Consider the following 26,725-nt stretch of genomic DNA (forward strand, 5'->3'; position numbering starts at 1 on the left):
ATGCTCTGAGAGGTACACTGACAAACTGAGACAGTTGAGGCCCCAATATTTCCCTGAAGTAGCTACTGGTTTAAACATTCCCCTGGAGCATCCCTAACCTCCAAGCTCACTATAGCCAAGCCCTGATCACAGACTAACTTCAAGCCATATCATATAACTTTCATCAGCCAGAGAGCCATAAGTCCTGGAGAATTTGAAGTCTTACATTCATCAGCTTCTTAAGCTTTTGGGTTTTAAAGGCATGAGTTAATTCAACTAAAGATCATTCTATTTTGTTATAAAACTTCATAAATAAGAACTATTTAGTCCACTGCCACCTACCATAACACAAACTGTTTTGTGTGTTAGGAAGACTTTCCTAGGTCCCAAGCCTAGAAGGGTTTCTCAGTAAACCAAAAGGGTGGAAATGTGGGCACATAGGTCAGATAAAATGGACTACTTTTCCAAACTTTTTGGACTTGCTCATATAACTGTTAGGAGTATTTCTTGTTCAGGATTGTGGTTTTTCTCAGAGTTGATGGTGTCCCTCAAATGGATCATTGGAGTTTGATGGATCACACTCTGGGGCCACACTTAGTCCTCCATTCCATGTTTCTTGAGGCTGAAGGTGGTTTCTTACTGCAGAGCATACAGAAGAGGCAAGCATCCTTAAGCGTGATCTTACTGTCTTCTTGAAAGAATAAGTACAAAAAAGTCTGAGGTGTTCTTATTATTCTCTGTCCTTACACTGCCTGTTGATGTGATTAATGTTGTTCTTGTTTATATTGTTGCACTTGTTTTCATGGATCTGGATATTCTTGCTATTGCTCTGAGTTTTGATGTTGCTACTGTTATTGGTCTTGCTCATGTTGATAATGCTATAATGGAGTGCACAGTCCTACTGGATTCCCACAAGTAGGAATTCATAGTTTCCCTAGTTTCTTCAGAAAATACTTGATCTACCTATCATCTATTTCTGCTGGTTTTCCTAGAAGGATTTTGGTAGTGGACTTGTCCTGGGGATACAGAGGATAGTCTTTGCCTCATTTTTGACCAAAGATTAATAATTAAGTGCTAGATTATCTATTCAGCCAGGGCTTTTATCGGAGAAGGCAATGGCAACCCACTCCAGTGTTCTTGCCTGGAGAATCCCATGAACAGAGGAGCCTGGTGGGCTGCAGTCCATGGGGTCGCACAGAGTCAGACATAACTGACACGACTTAGCAGCAGCAGCAGTGCTTTTATAGTTAACTATATTTCAAAAAGCAATACTTTTCAAGCAGACTGAATAGCCTTTAGGGGATGAGAGATCCTTTCCAATTGGTCCTGGCTGCTTGAATGGGAGCACTACTACTCATCATTTCTCTATTGCAGCCTATCCAGTGGCCCACCAACTTGGATTCCTCAATCCTTTTAGTCAAGGTACTTTTCTTTCATAGAACTTATAATTATTTGTAACTATTTATATAAAGGTCCATATAGTCAAGATATGATTTTTCCAGTAGTCATGTATGGACATGGGAGTTGGACCATAAAGAAGGCTGAGTGCCAAAGAACTGATACTTTTGAATTGTGATGGAGAAGACTTTTGAGAGTCCCTTGGAAAGCAAAGAAATCAAACCAGTCAATCCTAAAGGAAATCAACCCTAAATATTTATTGAAAGGACAGATGCTGAAGCTGAAGCTCCAATACTTTGGCCAACTGATGCTAAGAGCTGACTCATTGGAAAAGACCCTGATGCTGGGAAACATTGAAAGCAGGAGGAGAAGGGGACGACAGATGGATGGCATCACTGACTCAATGGACATGAATTTGAGCAAACTCTGGGAGATGGTGAAGGACAGGGAAGTCTGGCATGCTGCAGTCCATGGGGTTGCAAAGAGTCAGACAATGACTTAGGGAACAGCAACAATATATATATAGACAGAGCTTCCCTCATGGCTCAGATGGTAAAGAATTGGCCTGCAATGCAGGAGACCTGGGTTTGATCCCTGGGTTGTGAAGATCCCCTGGAGAAGGGAATGGCAACCCACTCCAGTATTCTTGCCTGGAGAATCCCCATGGACAGAGGAGCCTGGTGAACTACAGTCCATGGGATCTCAAAGAGTCAGACATGACTGAGTAACTAAGCACACAAGCACATCGACAGAGGAGCCTGGCAGACTATGATCCATGGGGTTGCAAAAAGTCGGACACAGCTGAAGCAACTTATCATGAGTGCATGTATGGTCATTTAATTAATATTTATCTATCCCATTTAACTAATCATAATTTTCATGGGGGCAGGAATTATCTCTTTTGTTGTTGCCGTTCAGTCACTAAGTCCTGTTCAACTCTTTGCAACTCCATGGACTACAGAAGACCAGGCTCCCATGTCCTCTTTTGTTCAACATTATATATTCTAGAGACTGAAAGATAACAGGCTCTCAAAAAGTAGCTGAAATAGTTGAAAAAAAGAATCAACAGATGCTAAGAAAAGTTCACTTGCCTCTTAACATTCAAAATGCTAACACATTAAGTATTTATTCAGTGGTGTTTTATATATAAACCTTAAATGTGATTTAAAAAAAGAGAAATCCAAATGGAAATATCAACAAAGGGTTTGAATAGATATTTCACAGAAAGGGAAAAACAAGTGTTTGTTAAATATATAGAATATATAGAAGATCTGCTGGGGCTGCTATGGCTTGGACCTGAGGATGGATGCCTCTCCAAGACTGTGACCTTGGTATCAAGATCAGTCTTGACTGCACCCCATGAAGACCCATGATCAACAGGATGGTGCTGTTCTAGTTTGGGACACCAGGTCTGAGGACAAGATGGTAGAGTAGAAAAACCTGAGCTCACGTTATCTCACAAAAACATCAAAATCACAACTACCTGCAAAACAACCTTCAGCAAAAAATATTTGAACCTACCAAAAATGATATTCTTCTTTCAAAGACAAAGAAGAAGCCACAATGAGATGGTAGGAGAGGTTCATTTGTGAAACAGTCAAATCTTATACCCACCGGGTGGGTGACCCACAACCTGGAAAAGAACCTTATTGCAGAAGTTCTCCCACAGGAATTAGTTCTAAGCCCCACATCAGGCTTCCCAACCTGGGAGTCTGAAATCAAGAGGAAGGGCTTCCAGAGCATTTGGCTTTGAAGGTCAGTGAAGCTTGGTAGCAGGAATTCAACAGGACTGGGCAAGTAGAAACTCCACTCTCAGAGAGTGCACACAATGTCTCATGTGTACTGAAACCCAGGGGAAAAGTAGTGACTTCATAAAATCCTTGGCCAGACCTACATGGTGAACTTGGAGGATTTCCTAGGGAGTAGGGATAGCTGTGGCTCACTGAAGGGACCAGGACACTGGTGGCAGAGATACTGGAGAGTACTTGCTGCCATGAGCTAACCTGGAGGCTGCCATTTTGATTCCTAGACCTGGTCCCACCCAATAGCCTATAGGTTCCAGTGCTGAGGGCTTCCCTGGTGGCTCATATAGTAAAGAATCTGCTTGCAATGCAGGAGACCTGATTCAATCCCTGTGTCAGGGAGATCCACTGGAGAAGGAAATGGCAACCCACTCCAGTATTCTTGCCTGAAGAATCTCATATACAGAGAAACCTGGCAGGCTACAGTCCCTGGGGTCACAAAGAGTCAGGCATGACTGAGCAACTAACACTAGACATTAAGCTCCAGTGCTGGGGTGCTTCAGGCCAAACAATCAACAGGGCAGGGATATAGCCCCACTCATCATCAGACAGGCTACTTAAAGTTTTCCTGAGCCCACAGCTTTCTCTAAACACCACTTGACATGGCTCTTCCCACCAGAGGGAAAAGACCCAGTTACACTCACCAATGGGAAGGCACCAGTCCCTCCCAACCAGGAGGCCTGCACAAGCCTCTTAGACCAGTCTCATCCACTGGAGTGAAGACACCAGATGCAAGAGGAACTATTATCCTGAAGCTTGGGACTGAAAACTCAGAAAGTTAGACAAAATGAGACAGCAGAGGAATATGTTATGGATGAAGGAATAAGATAATACCCCAGAAGAATATCTAAGTGAAGTAGAGATAGGCAATCTACCTGAAAAAGAATTCAGAGTGATTATAATAAAGATGATTCAAGATCTTGGAAAAAGATGGATACACAGACTGAGAAGATATGAGAAATGTTTAACAAAGGGCTGCTGCTGCTGCTGCTAAGTCGCGTCAGTTGTGTCCAACTCTGTGTGAACCCATAGATGGCAGCCCAATGGGCTCCTCCATCCATGGAATTCTCCAGGCAAGAGTACTGGAGTGGGGTGCCATTGCCTTCTCCGAACAAAGGGCTAGAAGACATAAGGAACAAACAAAGATAGTTGCAGAATACCATAACTAAAATGAAAAATATCCTAAAAGGAATGATAGCTAAAAAAATAAAATAAAAATAAATGAAGAACAAGCTGGAAGACAAAATGGAAGAAATCACTGCAGTGGAACAGAATTTAAAAAAAGAGTGTACACAGATGGTTAATTCATGCTGATGTATAACAGAAATTAAATCAATATTATAAAGCAATCATCAATCAATTAAAAATAAGTAATTTTTAAAAAAGAAAAAAAATGTAAGAAATGATGATAGTTCAAGAGTCCTCTAGGACAACATTAAATACACCAACAAATATATGAAAAGATATTTCATATAATAACTTGAAATTGGGCAATTTTACTACTAATCAGGGAAATGCAAATTAAAACAATAATAAAATACTACTTCTAATCACCAAAAAATAAAGTTTGATAATTTCAAGTTTGGCAAACTTGTTGAAAATAATCTCATGCACTGCTAATGAGAATCTAAATTGGTTCAGTCATTTTGGAAGGGATTTTTCAACATACACTAAATGTTAAAATAGGCATCCAAATTATATAATTCACTTTAAAATAATCTAATATATATGGGGAAGTGGAGTATAAATGAAACAAGTTTGGCCATGTGTTAATTATTGAAGCTGAGGGCTATGCATCCCATGACATACTAATTACTCTCCTCATATCTATCCTAAAGGAACATTTGTACACATGTGCACAAGGAGTCTTGCCAAGCATATTTATTTCAGTGCTGTTTGTAACAGTGAAAGATTGAAAACAACTTAAACTTACATCAATAAGTGACATAGTTGAATAAACAATGGTGCATCTCTACTACATGATACCACACATCAGCTTAATGAAATGAGATGTGTTTAGATATTGAAGTCATGATTTTGAGTGAAAAAAGTAAATTGCAGACTAATATGTACAGTATGTCACAATTTATGTTGATAATAAACACCATGTATATCACCAAAATAATGTCTTACACATAAATCTTTAGAGAACCACCTGTAAGAAGATATACATACTATGATAATAGTGGTTATTTCTGAGGGGTGGGGGAGGGGACCAAGACTAAGATAAGATGGGACTGCTGATTAAAGAAGATATTAATCTTACCTGTAAATTTTATATACTTAAATTTTTGAAAGAACAATACATTAAAATATTATGTGAGTAGCTAAAAAAAATTTTTTTAAAGATCCCAAAATAAAAATAACCTGAAAAGTGGTTTGTGTTAAATTGTTAAGTGAAAAGACATGGTTACAAAACACATAATTGAATTATAAGGGTAAATATACACAGAGAAAAATGTCTGGAAGGATGTACACTGAAATGTTTACACAGTTATCTTTATGTGGTTGTGGCGGTGGTGGAAATTTAGATAGTTTTATTTTACATCTTCTGTGGATTTGCTTACCTGTATTTTTTCATTTGTCTATAATAAATATATAATATTTATATAATAAAAAATAAGCTGAAAAATAAATTATGATAGCCACTGAATTTGCCTTTATAAAGATGCAGGCTCCCTTAAAACAAAAGAAGTCAGTGATGTAAAAGAAAAGCCTAGATGGAAATCTTTAGGTAGAAGGGCCTCGATCTCTGCCACTCAGAAGTCCAGTCAAAAAACACTGAAACACTGAGCAGTTTATTCTGTGTCAGGTCTATTGCAGGGCCATGGGATTGGGAGTGGGAGTGGAAGGATTAAAACCAAATTCCTGCTCTAAGGTTGAATTGAAACTCCTTCACTTTACTTCCCACTGCTACTGCTTTGCACATGACCCCTCTCCTCCAACTCCCACCATTATAGAACATATCAACACAGAACTTTTGCTTCCAATACAGACACTTCAGGTTCTAATTTCCTTCTGAACACCAACAAAGGAGCAACAATTCTTCTAAATAGCGAAACCCATCTTTCAATAGGCTATCCTAACCTTGACTGCATTCCTTCTCTTCTAGCTCCTTGTCCCCCTAGCTGAAAGTACCATTTATTTTCCTTATCTCCCATTGGTGTTCTTCTATCCCCACTCCCAAGGAAACATACACATACAAACCTTCTTTTTTGTAAAACACTTTTTCTTTGTTATTATAAAAGTAAAACATGTTCAGAATAGAAAACTTTAAAAGTGTGGAGAATTAAATATATGCAGAGGAAAAAAATCCACAATTTTAGAATCAAGAAGTAAACACAGCTAACTTTTTAAAGACATTTTTTACCTTTTTCCTGTGTGTGTGCAATGGTTGATTTTCTTAATTGGGATTATAAGCTTCATAACTGTGTTTTGTCTTCTTTTATTCACTTAACACCAAAAAAGTGACATTTTCCCATCTTACTAAATATTCTTTAAAGTCATGACTTTTAATGGTTAAATAGCATCTCTTATAGCTATATCATATTTATTTAGACATTCCCTGGAACATTTAACGTGGCCCATTATAAACATTCATCTCTATAGATATCTAGATATAGATATCTATATATCAATTTATAAATCTATCAAGTACCTATTCAAGCATGAATTTCAGTAAATCCATAAATGTGTGTAAGTAGGAAAAATAACTTTATTTTTTATAACTGAATTTCTATCTCCAGTCCCCAGTCTGCTGAATTGGCAAAAATATAACCTCTGCAGCAATGAATATTCTGGTACATACATCTTTGTCAGATTACTTCCTTATGATAGAATCCTAGAAGTGAAAATATAGAGTCAAAGGACATGAACCTCATATTTAAGGATCCTCATCTCTATATAGATATAGCTGTAAATATGGATATAGATGTAAATATAGATGTATATGACCTTGCTGGTTTCTTCTCTGGTGGCTCAGAGAGTAAAGAATCTGCCTGTAATGCAGGAGACCTGGGTTCGATCCCTGGGTTGGGAAGATCCCCTGGAGAAGGGAATGGTAATCCACTTCAGTATTCTTACCTGGAGAATTCCATGGACAGAGGATCCTGGTGAACTACAGTCCATGGGGTTTCAGAGTCAGACATGACTGAGTGACTAACATGCATATAGATATATATAGTATATATTCTTATATATAAAGGTATAGGTAGCTAATTGACTATAAAACACTTTTGTTAAAAACCCAAGCCCTTTTACTGATTTCACATTAAAGAGATTACCCTAAGATTCCCTACCTATCTTTGTCCTAATTTATAATAAGGCACTGACTAAGTCTGTAGACCTTTTGGTAGAAAAGGGCACAAAGCTCTGGCACTATACAGAGAATTCAACTCTGCCCTGCTTTGGATATTTCTAATCAAGGATTGATCCTTGGTGAGACCCTCCTCCATGGGAAGTGCTCTGGCATGTAACAATGATTTTGTATGGAAGTCTTAAGGATTATCTCATCCTATAAGTGGGAAATTATTCTCAGGGCTGTTGTGAAAGTTATATGAAAAGGGTATGTGACATTTCCCAGTTCAGTACTTGGCACATAGTATGTACTCAATACCATAGCTCAATCTGTTCCAGTGAATTTTAGGTTCTTGCCCTGTCACAGAAATAACTCAGAGCCCAGACAGTGAAGTCAAGAAAGTAAAGTGAGGATTTATTTAAGCAAAAATATGCTCTCAGAGGGAGAACAGGCAGACAGAGAGTAGCTGCCCTGGGTTTCTTTGGTAGGCTGATTGTGTGAGCCTGTGTATATGCTCAGTCACTGAGTTGTTTCCAGCTCTTTGTGCCCCATGGACTGTAGCCCACCAGGCTTCCCTGTGTTGGTGCACAATTGGTAGGTACTTCTTATCTGCAAGGCTAATTTTATTGTAATGAGAGTATAATGAACAACAGATTACATTCTGACACAGGAGATTCCTGACTTTCTTCTAGGACACTTATCACCCAAAATGTATGGTTTCTTGTCAATATGGAGGTTCCTACTTCTGTCTGCCCATGGATCCCTGTTGTTTACAAGATGCATGGTTTCTTGCTACCTGTCCCCTGACGCCCTTTCTCTGCTCATATCTAGCTACCTGCCTACTGTAACAGATTTGCTAATATTCTGATAAACTTGAGATGATTACCTGATAAGGCAATTGATTATTTAATTGACCATTGATTCAATTTTTTTTTTAGTGGGGATTTTTTTTAATTTATTTATTTTAATTAGAGGCTAATTACTTTACAATATTGGATTTGCCATACATCAACATGAATCCACCACGGGTGTACACGTGTTCCCAATCCTGAACCCCCCCCCCCCACCTCACTCCCCATACCATCCCTCTGGGTCATCCCAGTGCACCAGCCCCAAGCATCATGTATCATGCATCAAACCTGGACTGGTGATTCGTTTCTTATATATTATACATGTTTCAATGCCATTCTCCCAATTCATCCCCCGCCTCCACCTCCCACAGAGTCCAAAAGACTGCTCTATACATTTGTGTCTGTTTTGCTGTCTCGCATACAGGGTTATCGTTACCATCCTTCTAAATTCCATATTTACGTGTTAGTATACTGTATTGGTGTTTTTCTTTCTGTCTTACTTCACTCTGTATAATCGGCTCCAGTTTCAACAATCTCATTAGAACTGATTCAAATGTATCCTTTTTAATGGCTGAGTAATACTCCACTGTGTATATGTACCACAGCTTTCTTATCCATTCATCTGCTGATGGATTTCTTCCATATCCTGGCTATTATAAACAGTGCGGCAATGAACATTGGGTACACGTGTCTCTTTCAATTCTGGTTTCCTCAGTGTGTATGCCCAGCAGTGGGATTGCTGGGTCGTATGGCAGTTCTATTTCCAGTTTTTTAAGGAATCTCCACACTGTTCTCCATAGTGGCTGTACTAGTTTTCATTCCCACCAACCGTGTAAGAGGGTTCCCTTTTCTCCACATCCTCTCCAGCATTTATTGCTTGTAGAATTTGCAGTTCAGTTCAGTCGCTAAGTCGTGTCCAACTCTTTGTGACCCCATGAATAGCAGCATGCCAGGCCTCCCTGTCCATCACCAACTCCCAGAGTTCACTCAGACTCACATCCATCGAGTCAGCGATGCCATCCAGCCATCTCAACCTCTGTCGTCCCCTTCTCCTCCTGCCCCCAATCCCTCCCAGCATCAGAGTCTTTTCCAATAAGTCAACTCTTTGCATGAGGTGGCCAAAGTACTGTAGACTTTTGGATCACAGCCATTCTGACTGGCATGAAATGGTACCTCATTGTGGTTTAGATTTGCATTTCTCTGATAATGAGTGATGTTGAGCATCTTTTCGTGTGTTTGTTAGCCATCTGTATGTCTTCTTTGGAGAAATGTCTATTTAGTTCTTTGGCCCATTTTTTGATTGAGTCGTTTATTTTTTTGGAATTGAGCTGCAGGAGTTGTTTGTATATTTTTGAGATTAGTTGTTTGTCAGTTGCTTCATTTGCTATTATTTTCTCCCATTCTGAAGGTTGTCTTTTCACCTTGCTTATAGTTTCTTTTGTTGTACAGAACCTTTAATTTTAATTAGATCCCATTTGTTTATTTTTGCTTTTATTTCCATTACTCTGGGAGGTGGGTCATAGAGGATCCTGCTGTGATTTATGTCAGAGAGTGTTTTGCCTATGTTCTCCTCTAAGAGTTTTATAGTTTCTGATCTTATGTTTAGATCTTTAATCCATTTTGAGTTTATTTTTGTGTATGCTGTTAGAAAGTGTTCCAGTTTCATTCTTTTACAAGTGGTTGACCAGTTTTCCCAGCACCACTTGTTAAAGAGATTGTCTTTTCTCCATTGTATATTCTTGCCTCCTTCGTCAAAGATAAGGTGTCCATAGGTGCGTGGATTTATCTCTGGGCTTTCTACTTTGCTCCATTGATCGATATTTCTGTCTTTGTGCCAGTACCATACTGTCTTAATGACTGTGGCTTTGTAGTAGAGCCTGAAGTCAGGCAGGTTGATTCCTCCAGTTCCATTCTTCTTTCTCAAGATTACTTTGGTTATTCTAGGTTTTTCGTGTTTCCATACAAATTGCGAAATTATTTGTTCTAGCTCTGTGAAGAATACCGTTGGTAGCTTGATAAGGATTGCATTGAATCTATAGATTCCTTTGGGAAGTATATTCATTTTCACTATATTGATTCTTCCGATCCATGACCATGGTATATTTCTCCATCTATTAGTGTCCTCTTTGATTTCTTTCACCAGTGTTTTATAGTTATATATATATATATATATATATATATATATATATCTTTAGTTTCTTTAGGTAGATATATTCCTAAGTATTTTATTCTTTTTGTTGCAATGGTGAATGGAATTGTTTCCGTAATTTCTCTTTCTATTTTCTCATATTAGTGTATAGGAATGCAAGGGATTTCTGTGTGTTGATTTTATATACTGCAACTTTATTATATTCATTGATTAGCTCTGGTAATTTTCTGGTGGAGCCTTTAGGATTTTCTATGTAGAGGATCATGTCATCTGCAAATAGTGAGAGTTTTACTTCTTCTTTTCCAATTTGGATTCCTTTTATTTCTTTTTCTGCTCTGATTGCTGTGGCCAAAACTTCCAAAACTATGTTGAATAGTAGTGGTGAAAGTGGGCACCCTTGTTTTGTTCCTGACTTTAGGGGAAATGCTTTCAATTTTTCACCCTTGAGGATAATGTTTGCTGTGAGTTTGTCATATATAGCTTTTATTATGTTGAGGTATGTTCCTTCTATTCCTGCTTTCTGGAGAGTTTTTATCATAAATGGGTGTTGAATTTTGTCAAAGGCTTTCTCTGCATCTATTGAGATCATCATATGTCTTTTATTTTTCAATTTGTTGATGTGGTGTATTACATTGATTGATTTGTGGATACTGAAGAATCCTTGCATCCCTGGGATAAAGCCCACTTGGTCATGGTGTATGATCTTATTAATGTGTTGTTGGATTCTGATTGCTAGACTTTTGTTAAGGATTTTTGCATCTATGTTCATCAGTGATATTGGCCTGTAGTTTTCTTTTTTTGTGGCATCTTTGTCAGGTTTTGGTATTAGGATGATGGTGGCCGCATATAATGAGTTTGGAAGTTTACCTTCCTCTGCAACTTTCTGAAAGAGTTTGAGTAGGATAGGTGTTAGCTCTTCTCTAAATTTTTGGTAGAATTCAGCTGTGAAGCTGTCTGGACCTGGGCTTTTGTTTGCTGGAAGATTTTTGATTACAGTTTAAATTTCCATGCTTGTGATGGGTCTGTTGAGATTTTCTATTTCTTCCTGGTTCAGTTTTGGAAAGTTGTACTTTTCTAAGAATTTGTCCATTTCTTCCACGTTGTCCATTTTATTGGCATATAATTGCTGATAGTAGTCTCTTATGATCCTTTGTATTTCTGTGTTGTCTGTTGTGATCTCTCCATTTTCATTTCTAATTTTATTGATCTGACTTTCTCCTTTTGTTTCTTGATGAGTCTGGCTAATGGTTTGTCAATTTTATTTATCCTTTCAAAGAACCAGCTTTTGGCTTTGTTGATTTTTGTTTCACCAGCTAAAGTCTACCTTGTGGGCTGACATCATTCATTCCAGATTCAAGTAATGTTACCTGTTGTCAAACAGGTATTTGCTTAGATTTGGAAAAACAGTTCACTATAATGTATATCTAAGTGTTGTGCTAAAACTATGTGACTACCACCAGAGAAGTGTATCTGCTCTTGATAAAAGTTAAGATAGAATTGAAAAGATATCTATCTCTGAATTCTAAATGACCAGTTAAAAGACATTCTAAGATTCCATGCTAACTGCAATCATGTTTTTCAGTATCCTGGAATGCTTTCTGGAGAACACAGGACTTCAAATTAATCCTCCAAATACTCGTATAGGTGCAATGAAATGAAAAGAGGATGGTGTTAGTAGCGGGGGGAGCAGCTTAAACCAAGATATTGCCAACATTAAAAAACATATAATGTGAGAATTGCGAGTTAAGTTTTATTTGAGGCAAAATGAGGACTTCAGCCTGGGAGATAGTACCTCAGATAGCTCTGACAAACTTCTCCAAAGAGGTAGGCGGAAAGGTCAGTACATGTGTGATTTTGGTGAAAAGGGAATACATGCAAACAAGCACATATTTTTCCAGAAGGTTTCTACTAGTCTCATGAAACTTTATTAATCCCAAGGAATAGTGTCACCATGAAGAATTTTAGTGCTTTTCTAGATATGAGGAGATACAATAACCTGGCTCATAAAATCAGCTCCTGAAAATATCTAACTAGCTAAAGACCCATCCATTCTGAAGGAGATCAGCCCTGGAATTTCTTTGGAAGGAATGATGCTAAAGCTGAAACTCCAGTACTTTGGCCACCTCTTGCAAAGGGTAAACTCTTTGGAAAAGACTCTGATGCTGGGAGGGATTGGGGGCAGGAGTAAAAAGGGGACAACAGAGGATGAGATGGCTGGATGGCATCACCGACTCGATGGACGTGAGTCTGAGTGAACTCCGGGAGTTGGTGATGGACAGGAAGGCCTGGCATGCTGTGATTCATGAGGTCGCAAAGAGTCGGACATGACTGAGCGACTGAACTGAGCTGAAAGACCCATCCTGACAGTTTACTGGAGCACAGAGTACCTCATTTGATCTCCTGTGGCCTCAGCCTGCAATGGCTTGGAGAGGTGCTTGGGTTGCCAGCCAGAGATTGGGCTGGGTCACAGCCATGAAAGCACCAGATCCTAGCCACTAGACCAGGGGTCAGTGACAAAGGCCCTGGCCCTTTGGCTTTGCAGAAAAGAATTTCCACTATAATAGAAAGTAGTGAAGATAGTAAAGTACTTAATAAGAGGGAAAAAAGTACAGTACATGTGGATAAGCACATGGGTGAATTCAGTGAGAGAAAGTCACTGAGTTGTGCCCTTGCAGCAGTTTCAATTACTTCTATGGAGCATATCTTCTTTGTTTCATTTGGCCAATCATTTTGATTTGCCTGAGTCACAGTCCATATTTGGTATATCTCAGTGTTAACTAAAAAATATAGTCACAACCTGAAATTAGAGAGTTATTTTATTTGTTGGGAATGTTTAGGACTCTGAGCCCAGAAAACTGCTCCAAAGAGGAAGGAGAGGGAGTCAAGTTAGTTTGTAACAGAGGGGGCAGGCAGTCTGAACATCAAAGATCAAGTATCAAGTTAAGGAATGTAGCATTCTATGTATAGGAAGATACAAGTCTGGGCTCACTAAATTCATTCTTGTCATATGCACCTCAGCTATCTGGGGCCAAACCTGTTTCCTTGTTCACCCTGCTTCTTGCATCACCCCAGCTCCTCAGCAATCACCATGAGGTGGTAGTGGTGGCAGCATTTGCTGGATCACAATTTTGGGAGCCCTAATTCACATTTGGAGACGAGAAATCGCTGATGGCTATGACATTTCTTATTTATTAATATGGCAGGAGATATTTTCATTTCACATCAGGACCTCTCATCTGTGTGCATGCATCTCTTAGCCAAGGTGGATTTTACTGAAAAAGCATCTGGGTAGAACATCCCTTGACATAATTCCCCTTTGGCTTCCAAAGAGCCTTTCTGTGTATGTGTGGTCAAGGAGGTCTCCTGATGTCAAGAACAAGAAATATGTGGTCTGAGCAGGGCCTAGCCTCCTCTCATAATTATCCTGCTATTCAGAGTTTTGGTCCATAAGGAATGAATCTCCAATTGCTTTACTGGGGGGTGGGGGACCTTCTGTTTCCTGCCTCAATTTCTGTTCTCCATGCTGAACTCCTTTCAGGGGTATTGAATGTCAGGAGCTTCATCAGCACATGAGTTAATCCTTATAGAAGTTGAGGGCAAGTGCCCATTGCCAGTGTCAATTTGTACTTGACAAGATAAAGGTTAACCTGGGATAACATACTGGGACAAGGGGTGAAAGCAAGAGGTAAGAGGCCCCAAATGCTGAAATTAAAAGCAAGATAGCGTGGATAGTACTTTAGTATACAGCCTTTATCTACTAACTGAATGCAAATCTTGCATTTTTAAAAATTTGACTTTTGGAAAAATAACCTTAGTATTTTGTAAGTATTTATAAGAAATGTATAAATGTTTATAGCTTGGTACCACCTGAGGATATGTGGGAGTCTCAGCAGAGAGGGGAGATCTGTCTTAGAGACAGAAACACACATAAAGTGATAGAGATGCAAGACACAAAAAGAAAGAACATTTAGAGAATAACAGTAGCAGATCCCTAAGTCTATGCCTAAGGTCAAGAAATACAAACAGAAAAAGTCAGTTATCAAAGAGAAGCATCTAAAAGCAGAAGAATGCCTTAAGGTCATTGAACAAGGAACACTTCCAAACACATTCTATGATATCACCATCACCATGAAACCAAAACCAGACAAAGACAACAGAAAAAAGAAAACTACAGGCTAATATCACTGATGAACCTAGATGAAAAAATCCTCAAAAAATGTTAGCAAATAGAACTCAGCAACACATCAAAAAGCTCATACACCATGATCAAGTTGAGTTTATACCAGGAATGCAAAGATTCTTCAATATATATAAATTAAACAATGTGATACACCATATTAACAAATTGAAAGATAAAAATCATATGATCATCTCAATAGATGCAGAAAAAGCCTTTGACAAAATTCAGCACCTATTTATGAGTAAAACTTCAAAAATGGGCATAGAAGGAACCTACCTCAACATACTAAAGGCCATGTATGAGAAGCCCACAGAAAACATTATTCTCAATGGTGAAAAAATTGAAAGCGTGCCCCCTAAGATCAGGAACAAGACAAGGGTGTCCACTTTCATCACTGTTAATCAATATAGTTCTGAAAGTCCTAGCTACACCAATCAGAGAAGAAATAAATAAATAAAAAGAATCCATATCAGAAAAGAAGAAGTAAAGCTCTCACTATTTTCAGATGACATGGTATTATACATAGAAAACCCTAAAGATGCTATCAGAAAATTACTAGAGCTAATCAGTGAATTTAGCAGAGTTGTAGGATAGAAAACCAATACACAGAAATCAACTGCATTTCTATATATTAACAATGAAAAATGACAAAGAGAAATTAAGGAATGAATCCCATTCACCATTACAACAAAAAGAATTAAATATCTAGGAATAAACTTACCTAAGGAGACAAAAGAACTGTACAGATAAAATCATAAGACACTAATGAAAGAAATCACAGATGATGTAAACAGATGGAGAGATATTCAGTGTTCCTTGGTAGGAATAATCAATATTTTGAAAATGACTCTGCTACCAAAGGCAATCTACAGATTCAATGTGATCCCTGAAAATTACCAATGACATTTTTCACAGAATTAGAAAAAATATTTCACAATTCATATGGAAACACAAAAGATCTTGAATAGTCAAGTCAATCTTGAGAAAGAAGAATGAAGCTGGAAGAATCAACCTTCCTGATTCAGATTATACTACAAAGCCACAGACATCAAGAGTGTATAGCACTGGCACAAAAACAGAAATATAGATCAATGGAACAAGATAGAAAGCCCAGAAATAAACCCATGTGCCTATGGGTGCCTTATTGTTGACAAAGGAGGCAACAATATACAATGGGGCAAAGACAGATTCTTCAATAAATGGTGCTGGGAAAACTGGACAGCTACATGTAAAAGAATGAAATTGGAACATTTCCTAATATCATACACAAAGATAAGCTCAAAATGCATTAAAGACGTAAATGTAAGATGAGAAACTATAAAACTCTTAGAGGAAAACATAGGCAGAACACTCGATGAGATAAATCAAAGCAAAATCCTTTATGACCCACCGCCTAGAGTAATGGAAATAAAAACAAAAGTAAACAAGTGGGACCTGATTAAACTTAAAAGCTTTTTCACAGCAAGGAAGGTAAAAGGTAAAAAGCCCTTTTACCTTTTATAAAAAATGTAAAAAGCCCTCAGAATGGGAGAAAATAATAGCAAATGAAACAATTGACAAAGGATTAAATTCCAAAATACACAAGCAGCTCATACAATTGAATGCCAGAAAGAAAAAAAAAAAACCCAATCAACAAGCAGTAAAAAGACCTAAACAGACATTTATCTAAAGAACACATACAGATGGCTAACAAACACATGAAAAGATGCTAATCATTGCTCATTATTTAAAAATGCAAATCCAGAGGTATGGTACGGGGAGGGAGGAGGGAGGAGGGTTCAGGATGGGGAGCACGTGTATACCTGTGGCGGATTCATGTTGATATATGGTAAAACCAATACAATATTGTAAAGTTAAAAAATAAAATTAAATTAGGTCCCATTTGTTTATTTTTGCTTTTATTTCCGATATTCTGGGAGGTGGGTCATAGAGGATCCTGCTGTGATTTATGTCAGAGAGTGTTTTGCCTATGTTCTCCTCTAGGAGTTTTATAGTTTCTGGTCTTATGTTTAGATCTTTAATCCATTTTGAGTTTATTTTTGTGTATGGTGTTAGAAAGTGGTCTAGTTTCATTCTTTTACAAGTGGTTGACCAGTTTTCCCAGCACCACTTGTTAAAGAGATTGTCTTTAATCCATTGTATATTCTTGCCTCCTTTGTCAAAGATAAGGTGTCCATACGTGTGTGGATTTATCTCTGGGCTTTCTATTTTGTTCCATTGATCTATATTTCTGTCTTTGTGCCAGTACCATACTGTCTTGATAACTGTGGCTTTGTAGTAGAGCCTGAAGTCAGGTAGGTTGATTCCTCCAGTTCTATTCTTCTTTCTCAAGATCGCTTTGGCTATTCGAGGTTTTTTGTATTTCCATACAAATTGTGAAATTATTTGTTCTAGCTCTGTGAAGAATACTGTTGGTAGCTTGATAGGGATTGCATTGAATCTATAGATTGCTTTGGGTAGTATACTCATTTTCACTATATTGATTCTTCCAATCCATGAACATGGTATATTTCTCCATCTATTAGTGTCCTCTTTGATTTCTTTCACCAGTGTTTTATAGTTTTCTATATATAGGTCTTTAGTTTCTTTAGGGAGATATATTCCTAAGTATTTTATTCTTTCCGTTGCAATGGTGAATGGAATTGTTTCCTTAATTTCTCTTTCTGTTTTCTCATTATTAGTGTATAGGAATGCAAGGGATTTCTGTGTGTTGATTTTATATCCTGCAACTTTACTATAGTCATTGATTAGTTCTAGTAATTTTCTGGTGGAGTCTTTAGGGTTTTCTATGTAGAGGATCATGTCATCTGCAAATAGTGAGAGTTTTACTTCTTCTTTTCCAATTTGGATTCCTTTTATTTCTTTTTCTGCTCTGACTGCTGTGGCCAAAACTTCCAAAACTATGTTGAATAGTAATGGTGAAAGTGGGCACCCTTGTCTTGTTCCTGACTTTAGGGGAAATGCTTTCAATTTTTCACCACTGAGGATAATGTTTGCTGTGGGTTTGTCATATATAGCTTTTATTATGTTGAGGTATGTTCCTTTTATTCCTGCTTTCTGGAGAGTTCTTAAAAGCTTCTGCACATCAAAGGAAACTATCAGCAAGGTGAAAAGACAGCCTTCAGAATGGGAGAAAATAATAGCAAATGAAGCAACTGACAAACAACTAATCTCAAAAACATACAAGCAACTCCTCCAGCTCAACTCCAGAAAAATAAATGACCCAATCAAAAAATGGGCCAAAGAACTAAATAGACATTTCTCCAAAGAAGACATACAGATGGCTAACAAACACATGAAAAGATGTTCAACATCACTCATTATCAGAGAAATGCAAATCAAGACCACTATGAGGTACCATTTCACACCAGTCAGAATGGCTGCGATCCAAAAGTCTACAAATAATAAATGTTGGAGAGGGTGTGGAGGAAAGGGAACCCTCTTACACTGTTGGTGGGAATGCAAACTAGTACAGCCACTATGGAGAGCAGTGTGGAGATTCCTTAAAAAACTGGAAATAGAACTGCCTTATGATCCACCAATCCCACTGCTGGGCATACACACTGAGGAAACCAGAAGGAAAGAGACACGTGTACCCCAATGTTCATCGCAGCACTGTTTATAATAGCCAGGACATGGAAGGAACCTAGATGTCCATCAGCAGATGAATGGATAAGAAAGGTATGGTACATATACACAATGGAGTATTACTCAGCCATTAAAAAGAATACATTTGAATCAGTTCTAATGAGGTGGATGAAACTGGAGCCTATTATACAGAGTGAAGCAAGCCAGAAGGAAAAACACCAATACAGTATACTAACGCATATATATGGAATTTAGAAAGATGATAACAATAACCCTTTGTACGAGACAGCAAAAGTGACCCTGATGTATGGAACAGTCTTATGGACTCTGTGGGAGAGGAAGAGGATGGGAAGATTTGGGACAATGGCATTGAAACATGTAAAATATCATGTATGAAACGAGATGCCAGTCCAGGTTCAATGCACGATACTGGATGCTTGGGGCTAGTGCACTGGGACGACCCAGAGGGATGGTATGGGGAGGGAGGAGGGAGAGGGTTCAGGATGGGGAGCACATGTATACCTGTGATGGATTCATTTTGATATTTGGCAAAACTAATACAATTATGTAAAGTTTAAAAATAAAATAAAATAAAAATAAATAAATTACCTTAAGGCATGGGGAAAAAAATAAAATAAAATTAAATTAAATTAAATTAAAATAAAAAAATTTTAAAAATGCAAATCAGGGGGCGGACCTAAGATGGCAGAGGAATAGGACGGGGAGACCACTTTCTCCCCCACAAATTCATGGAAAGAACATTTGAGTGCTGAGCAAATTCCACAATACAACTTCTGAACCCTGGCAGAGAATACCAAGCACCCAGAAAGGCAACCCATTCTCTTCAAAAGGAGGAAGGACAAAATATGAAAGATAAAAAGAGAGACAAAAGAGTTAGGGACAGAGACCTGGTCTGGGGAGGGAGTCATGAAAGAGGAGAAGTTTCCAAACACCAGGAAACCCTCTCACCGGCAGGTTTGTGGAGAGTTTTGGAATCTCCAAGGGCAACATAACCGGGAGGAAAAAACAAACAAACAAACAAACCCACAGATTACACGCCTAGCTGAAACTCTCAGCGGAGAGGTAGCCCAGACGCTGGAGTCTGCCAGCAGTGAGCTGAATGGGGGCTGAACAGGGAGGTCTAGGCTGCATACTTAGGGTGGGGACCAGGCCTGAATGCCCTGAGAACAATCTGAGGGAGCTAAGGTGAGATAGCAACCCAAACTGCGATAGCCAGAGGAAAAAAGAAAAAAAAGAGAGAGAGATCTTTCCCACAACAGCCTGGCCTGCTCACAGAACAAAGGATTGAGCGAACACCAGAGGAGAGCTAGCCGAATGCAGATCAGCCCCTTCCCCCACTGGAGGCAGAGAGGCAGGCAGGCTGCAGCCAGAGCCAGAAGGTGAGAGGCAATCTTGGCCCCAGAGATGGCATCCTCCACCAAACTGTGAGTAGGCTCCCAGTTACTAACCAGTCTTCCTGGGATCCTGGACAGTTGACATCCACCAGGATGGTGGCAATCAGAGATCAGCCCTCCAAAGGAGACACACGGCATACCTGAGACAGTGCTCTTGTGGTGCACCCAGGAAGCCAAGTGCCTGGGACTGGGGAGGTGATAAGATGCACCACCAAATTGGGAGTGTGCTCGCCAAGCACCTGGTCGCCTGAGCTGCTTGGACCTTGGAAGGGCACAAAAAGCAGGCCCAACCGAGTCTGTGCCTTTGTGGGGTACCTGAGAACCTGAACCTGAGTGGCTTAGGACTGGGAAGTGCACCCAACCCAGGGCCCACTTTAGACAGTTCCGCTGCAGAACAGTCTGAAGCCTGGGCAGTGTAGACTGGGAAAGCACACATACTGAGAGTGTGGGGCAAACCCAGTGTGGCCGAGACACTGCGAGAACTCCCCACACATGCCAGAGATATTTGTTTGCAGTGTTTCTCCCTCCCCACAGTACAACTAAACAAGTTAGCCTAAATAAGTGACCACCTTCGCCCCCTTGTGTCAGGGTGGAAATTAGACACTGAAGAGACTTGGAAACAGAGGAAGTCAAAATAAACAAAGAAGAGGGAACTGCTCTCGAAGTGACAGGTGCAACAGATTAAAACCCTGCAGTTAGCACTGACTATACTAGAAGGGGCCTATAGACCTTGAGAAGAAGTATAAGCTGGAACAAGGAACTATCTGAAACTAAACTGGCACCACACTGCCCTCAACAGCTCCAGAGAAATTCTAAGATGTATTTTGCTATTATCATTTTTTAATTTTTAAATTCCTTATTACTCCTTTAATTTTCATTTTTATAACCTACTATTACCTTGCAAAAAAAGACCCTATTTTTAAAGCAAATTTCACATATATATTTTTTATAATTTTGTGATTGATTTTGTTTTGTATTTTTAATATAGTATTTTTGAGAGTCTAACCTCTAATCTAGATTTTTAATCTTTGCTTTTTGTTTTTTGTTATCAATTTTGCACCTTTAAGAATCCAATCTTTAGTATCCATTTTTACGTAGGAGTGTGATTATTAGCTTGATTGCTCTCTCCCCCTGTTGACTCTCCTTTTTCTCTCCCAGGTCACCTCTATCTCCTCCATCCCCCTTCTCTTCTCTACACAACTCTGTGAATCTCTTTGGGTGTTCTGGGCTGTGGAGAACACTTAGGGAACTGATTACTGGCTAGATCTGTTTCTCTCCTTTTGACTCCCCCTCTTCTCCTCCTGGTCACCTCTATTTCCTTCCTCCCTCTTTTCTTCTCTATGTAGCTCCGTGAACCTCTCTGAGTGTTCCAGATGGTGGAGAGCATATAAAGAATTGATTATTGGCTAGATTGCTCTCTCCCTGCTTGATTCCCTGTCTTCTCCTCCTGGTGACCTTGATCTCCCTCCTCCCTCTTCTCTTCCCCATGTAACTCTGTGAACCTTTCTGGGTGTCCCGCACTGTAGAGAATCTTTTTGCCATTAACCTAGATGTTTTATCATAGGTGCTGTATGGATGGAGAAGTCTTAAGGCTACTGTAAAAATAAGACTGAAATCCAGAGGCAAGAGGCTTAAATCCCAAACTTGAGAACTCCAGAATACTCCTGACTCCAGGTAACATTAATTGATGAGAGCTCATCCAAAAGGCTCCATAGCTACAGTGAAACCAAGCTCCACTTAAGAACCAACAAGTTTCAGAGCAAGACATATCGAGCTAATTCTCTAACAATGCCAGAACATAAACCTGAGCATTAAAGTACAGGCAGCCAAAAGTCACATCAAACCCATGGACACCTCAAAACCCACTACTGGACACTTCACTGCACTCCAGAGAGGAGATCCAGCTCCTCCCACCAGAATGTCAACGTAAGCTTCCCTAACCAGGAAACCTTGACAAGCCACTCGTCCAACCCCACCCACAGGGAGCAACCTCCACAATAAATAGGAACCACAAAGAACCAGCATACAGAAAGGCCACCAAAACACAGCAATATAAACAAGATGAAAAGGCAGAGAAATATTCATCAGGTAAAGGAACATGATAACTGCCTACCAAACCAAACAAAAGAGCAGGAGATAGGGAGTTTACCTGAAAAAGAATTCAAAATAATGATAGTAAAAATGATCCAAAATCTTGAAAGCAAAATGGAGTTACAGATAAATACTCTGGTGACAAGGATTGAGAAGATGCAAGAAGTGTTTAACAAGGATCTAGAAGAAATAAAAAAGAGTCAATCAATAATAAATAATACAATAACTGAGATCAAAAAAAAAAAAAAAAACTCTGGACAGAACCAAGAGTAGAATAACTGAGGCAGAAGATAGGATAAGTGAGGTGGAACATAGAATGGTAGAAATAAATGAAGCAGAGAGGAAAAAGAAAAAAGAATTTTAAAAAATGAGGACAACATCAGAGACCTCTGGGACAATGTCAAACATCCCAAAATTCAAACCATAGGAGTCTCAGAAGAAGAAGACAAAAAGAAAGGCCATGAGAAAATACTTGAGGACATAATAGTTGACAACTTCCCTAAAATGAAGAAGGAAATAGCCACCCAAGTCCAAGAAACTTAGAGAGTCCCAAACAGGATAAACCCAAGGCAAAACACCTCAAGATACATATTAATCAAATTAACGAATATCAAACACAGAGCAAATATTAAAAGCAGCAAAGGAAAAGCAACAAATAACACAAGGGGATTCCCATAAGGATAACAGCTGATCTTTCAATAGAAACTCTTCAGGCCAGAAAGGAATGGCAGGACATACTTAAAGTGATGAAAGAGAAAAACCTACAACCCAGATTACTGTACCCAGCAAGGATCTTATTCAAATATGAAGGAGAAATCAAAAGCTTTACAGACAAGCAAAAGTTGAGAGAATTCAGCACCACCAAACCAGCTCTTCAACAAGTACTGAAGGATCTTCTCTAGACAGGAAATACAAAAAAGGTTTAAAAACTCGAACCCAGAACAACAAAGTAAATGGCAACGGGATCATACTTATCGATAATTACCTTAAATGTAAATGGGTTGATGCCCCAGCCAAAAGATAAAGACTGGCTGAATGGATACAAAAACAAGACCCCTGTATATGTTATCTACAAGAGAACCACCTCAAAACAGGGGACACATACAGACTGAAAATGAAGGGCTTCAAAAAGATATTTTACACAAATGGAGACCAAAAGAAAGCAGAAGTAGCAATGCTCATATCAGATAAAATAGACTTTGAAATAAAGTTTGTGAAAAGAGACAAAGAAGGACACTACATAACGATCAAAGGATCAATCCAAGAAGAAGATATAACAATTATAGTTATATATGCACCCAACTTAGGAGCACCTCAATATGTAAGGCAAATGCTAACAAGTATAAAAGGGGAAATTATCAGTAACACAAAAATAGTGGAAGACTTTAATACCCCACTCACACCTATGGATAGATCAACTAAACAGAAAATTAGCAAGGAAACATAAACTTTAAATGATACAATGGACCATTTAGATCTAATTGATATCTATAGGACATTTCACCCCAAAACAATGAATTTCATCTTTTTCTAAAGTTCACATGGAAACTTCTCCAGGATAGATCACATCCTGGGCCACAAATCTAGCCTTGGTAAATTAAAAAAGCATTGAAGTCATTCCAAGCATCTTTTCTGATCACATTTCAGTCAGATTAGATGTCAATTACAGGAAAAACTATTAAAAATACAAACATATGGAGGCTAAAGAACATGCTTCTGAATAACCAACAAACCACAAAAGTCAAAAAAGAAATCAAAATATGCATAGAAACGAATGAAAATGAAAACACAACACAAAATCTATGGGGTGGAGTAAAAGCAGTGCTAAAGGGAAGGTTCAAAGCAATACAAGCTTACCTCAAGAAACAAGAGAAAAGTCAAAGAAATAACCTAACTTTACATGTAAAGCAACTAGAAAAGGAAGAAATTAAGCACCCCAGGTTTAGTAGAAGGAAAGAAATCATAAAAATTAGGGCAGAAATAAACAAAGGAGACCATAGCAAAAATCAACAAAGCTAAAAGCTAGTTCTTTGAGAAGATAAATAAAATAGAAAAAACATTAGCCAGACTCCTCAAGAAACAAAGGGAGAAGAATCAAGTCAACAAAATTAGAAATGAATATGGAGTAATGGCATTGAAACATGTAAAATATCATGTATGAAACGAGATGCCAGTCCAGGTTCAATGCACGATACTGGATGCTTGGGGCTGGTGCACTGGGACGACCCAGAGGGATGGTATGGGGAGGGAGGAGGGTTCAGGATGGGGAACACATGTATACCTGTGGTGGATAAAAATATTTAGAAAAAAAAATAAAAAATAAAAAAGTGAAAAAAAAAATAAAAAATAAAAATCCAAATTCAAAAACTAAAAGAAGGGGAGTTTAAGTATAGCTGTCCCCATCAAATCTTGCAACATGCTCTTTTCGTAATAAATATTTGCTCTTTTCGTAATAAATATTCTAAATACTGATCTGGCTGGAACTACTGCAATGCTTCGTCATTGGTGCCTGGAGCAATTAAATGCAAAACCATTAGTTAAATGGAAGGACCTCCTCTCAGGACAATGGAAGGGTCCTGACCCATTATTAACTAGCGGTCGAGGATGTGCTTGTATTTTTCCACAGGATGCACATTTTCCAATTTACATCCGGGACAGGCTGATTTGCCATGTTGCAGTCTCCCAGACATCAAGTTCCCCCATTGCTTCGATCACAAAAGAGGAGCCCGCCTGAAGGGGAGGCAAGATAAACATCGAGATCCCGGCGGGACCGACGGGGCTGCTGCAGTGCGAACTCCAACCAGAAAATAATTCTACTTATTCTGTTTTGGCTTGTCTACCCTCTCCTTATGTTTTTCTCTTTACCAATGATTCTGGAAAACTTAATGTACATGTGACTTTTCACTGGTGGACCCAATGCAGTGACTTGTGAACAATGCATGCTCTCATCTTGTTTAAACCCTCAATATAATGTTTGCTCCTTTGTAGTGTTACAATGTCCACCTTATCTTATGATGTAACCACTTATTGATATAACTATAGTCTTGCTGTATTACAAAGACTTCAGGATTTAATGCGATCGTGACGATTTGTGGGCTTACTTATTTTAGGAATATCAGCTTTAATAGCAGCAATTGCTTCTGTTACTGTGGCAGCAATATCATTGACTCAACAAGTGCATACTGCCCAATATGTTGATACCATGTCTAAAAATGTTTCTTTTAGCAACACAGAAAGTTATAGATAGAAAATTGGAGATGAGAGTAGATGCCTTAGAAGAGGCAATAATGCATATCGGGACTGAGTTACAGGCTTTAAAAGTGAAAATGGCTCTGTCTTGCCACGCTAATTACCGGTGGATATGCGTGACATCTTTAAAGGTAAACGAGACAGATTATGAATGGGAAAAAATCAAAAAACATATCTCAGGTGTTTGCAACAGCTCTGACATTGGCCTGGACTTAGGGAAAGTTCATAATCAAATACAGACCCTGGAACACTCTCGACTGGATTTTACCGCCGCTGGAGCAGCTAATGACTTATTTCACACCTTCTCTAACTTTACTTCTGGAAAAAACATTCTGTCTAATATCTTTAGTTCTAATTTTGCTTCTCATAATCATTCTTCCTTGTATTGTCAGGATTCTTCGGCAGAACATTCAAAAGCTCGCGACTGAGCTGCATCTGGCTGTTTTAAGAAACAAAAAAGGGGGAGATGCGGGGAGCGAGCTCCGCCCCTGGCAAAGGTCATGAGGAAGGAGGCTTGGCATACGCAAAGGCGGGATCAAGCCTCAGGAGTCTCCCTGGAAATTCTTGAGCAATCTACCCCCAAAACCAGAGTCTGCCTACTTTCTGCTTTGTGCTTTCACCTACACCTCTGACTTTACGGGGGGCTGTCCCCCACTACCTCTCTGAAAAAAGAGTTAGCTTACAGCTCCAGTTAATAATTCCTGGGTGTGACAGTGTTTCAACCTACAAACTCCCTTGGAAGTCCTCTAGCCTGCCTGAATAGGTTTTTCCGGCCACATGTGATTGCTCAGAGCCTCCAAACTGTGAGAGGCATGAGATGTTCTAAACTGTCTAAATACAGATTCCTTTGAGCAGTTAAAAGATTGATTAGAAATTGTATTGGTGAAGGGATTTTCACTTGTTGGGCCAATGTTTGCTGCTAAGTCTCCATATCCCTTACCTGCTGTGTCCCTGGCAGTGTATTGATTAATATAATTGGTGTAAATAGTAGCTTTAATGTTTGTAACCTGGGACCCTTGAGTTAATTCTTTTTGTTGTTATAGCCCACCACACCTTTGCTCTGTAGGAATGCAACTTTATCTAATGCTTTTTGGAGGCTGGTGCCTGACTTTAGAATAATCACCTTTAGAGAAAAAGGCCTCCGGGCCAGAAGATGATGCAAATCACCTAAACTTTTGCATATGATAAGTTTGCAGGAAGAAAGCCTGGCTTACTGCATGACTCTACCCCTTCCCCCATTATCCTCTATGCATAACTTAAGGTATAAAAACTACTTTGGAAAATAAAGTGCGGGCCTTGTTCACCGAAACTTGGTCTCACCATGTCATTCTTTCTCTTACCTTCTGGCTGAATTATTCAGCCTCTTCTCTCCACTGATTTTCCTCACTGAGCTATCCTCATTCTATTACTCTTTATATCCTTAATTAACATTTAATTAAGCAATTGTTTCCTGATCCTCGCCGACGCTGTCCCCGCTTCGAATTCCCTGGATCCACTGGGGCTGGACCCCGGCAAGAAATCCTTTGCATTCCTATACACTAACAATAAGAAAACAGAAAGCAGAATTCAGGAAACAATTCCATTCACCATTGTGGTACATGGAATAAAATACTTAGGAATAAATTTACTTAAAGAAACAAAAGACCTATATAAAGAAAACTATAGAACAGTGATAAAAGAAATCAAAGATGACACAAATAGATGGAGATATATACCATGTTCATGG

General features: G+C 38.9%; 1 protein-coding gene across 2 annotated transcripts in view; it reads left to right on the forward strand.

The window, feature by feature from the left end:
- VSIG4 (V-set and immunoglobulin domain containing 4) overlaps positions 1-22,847 on the forward strand; it is a 96,485-nt gene extending 73,638 nt beyond the window's left edge. The window contains exon 7 of one of the 2 annotated variants that reach the window (XM_061410300.1): positions 21,224-22,847. In XM_061410300.1, coding sequence (XP_061266284.1) covers positions 21,224-21,260 — 37 coding nt within the window. In that variant the 3' untranslated portion in view covers positions 21,261-22,847. Of the gene's footprint in view, positions 1-1,353; positions 10,464-21,223 lie in introns of those variants that run through there. The other variant, XM_061410299.1, reaches the window with a different exon arrangement.
- Positions 22,848-26,725: the final 3,878 nt, after the last annotated feature.

The sequence above is a fragment of the Bos javanicus genome, chromosome X (genome assembly GCF_032452875.1).
Source record: "Bos javanicus breed banteng chromosome X, ARS-OSU_banteng_1.0, whole genome shotgun sequence".
NCBI classification, from domain to species: domain Eukaryota; kingdom Metazoa; phylum Chordata; class Mammalia; order Artiodactyla; family Bovidae; genus Bos; species Bos javanicus.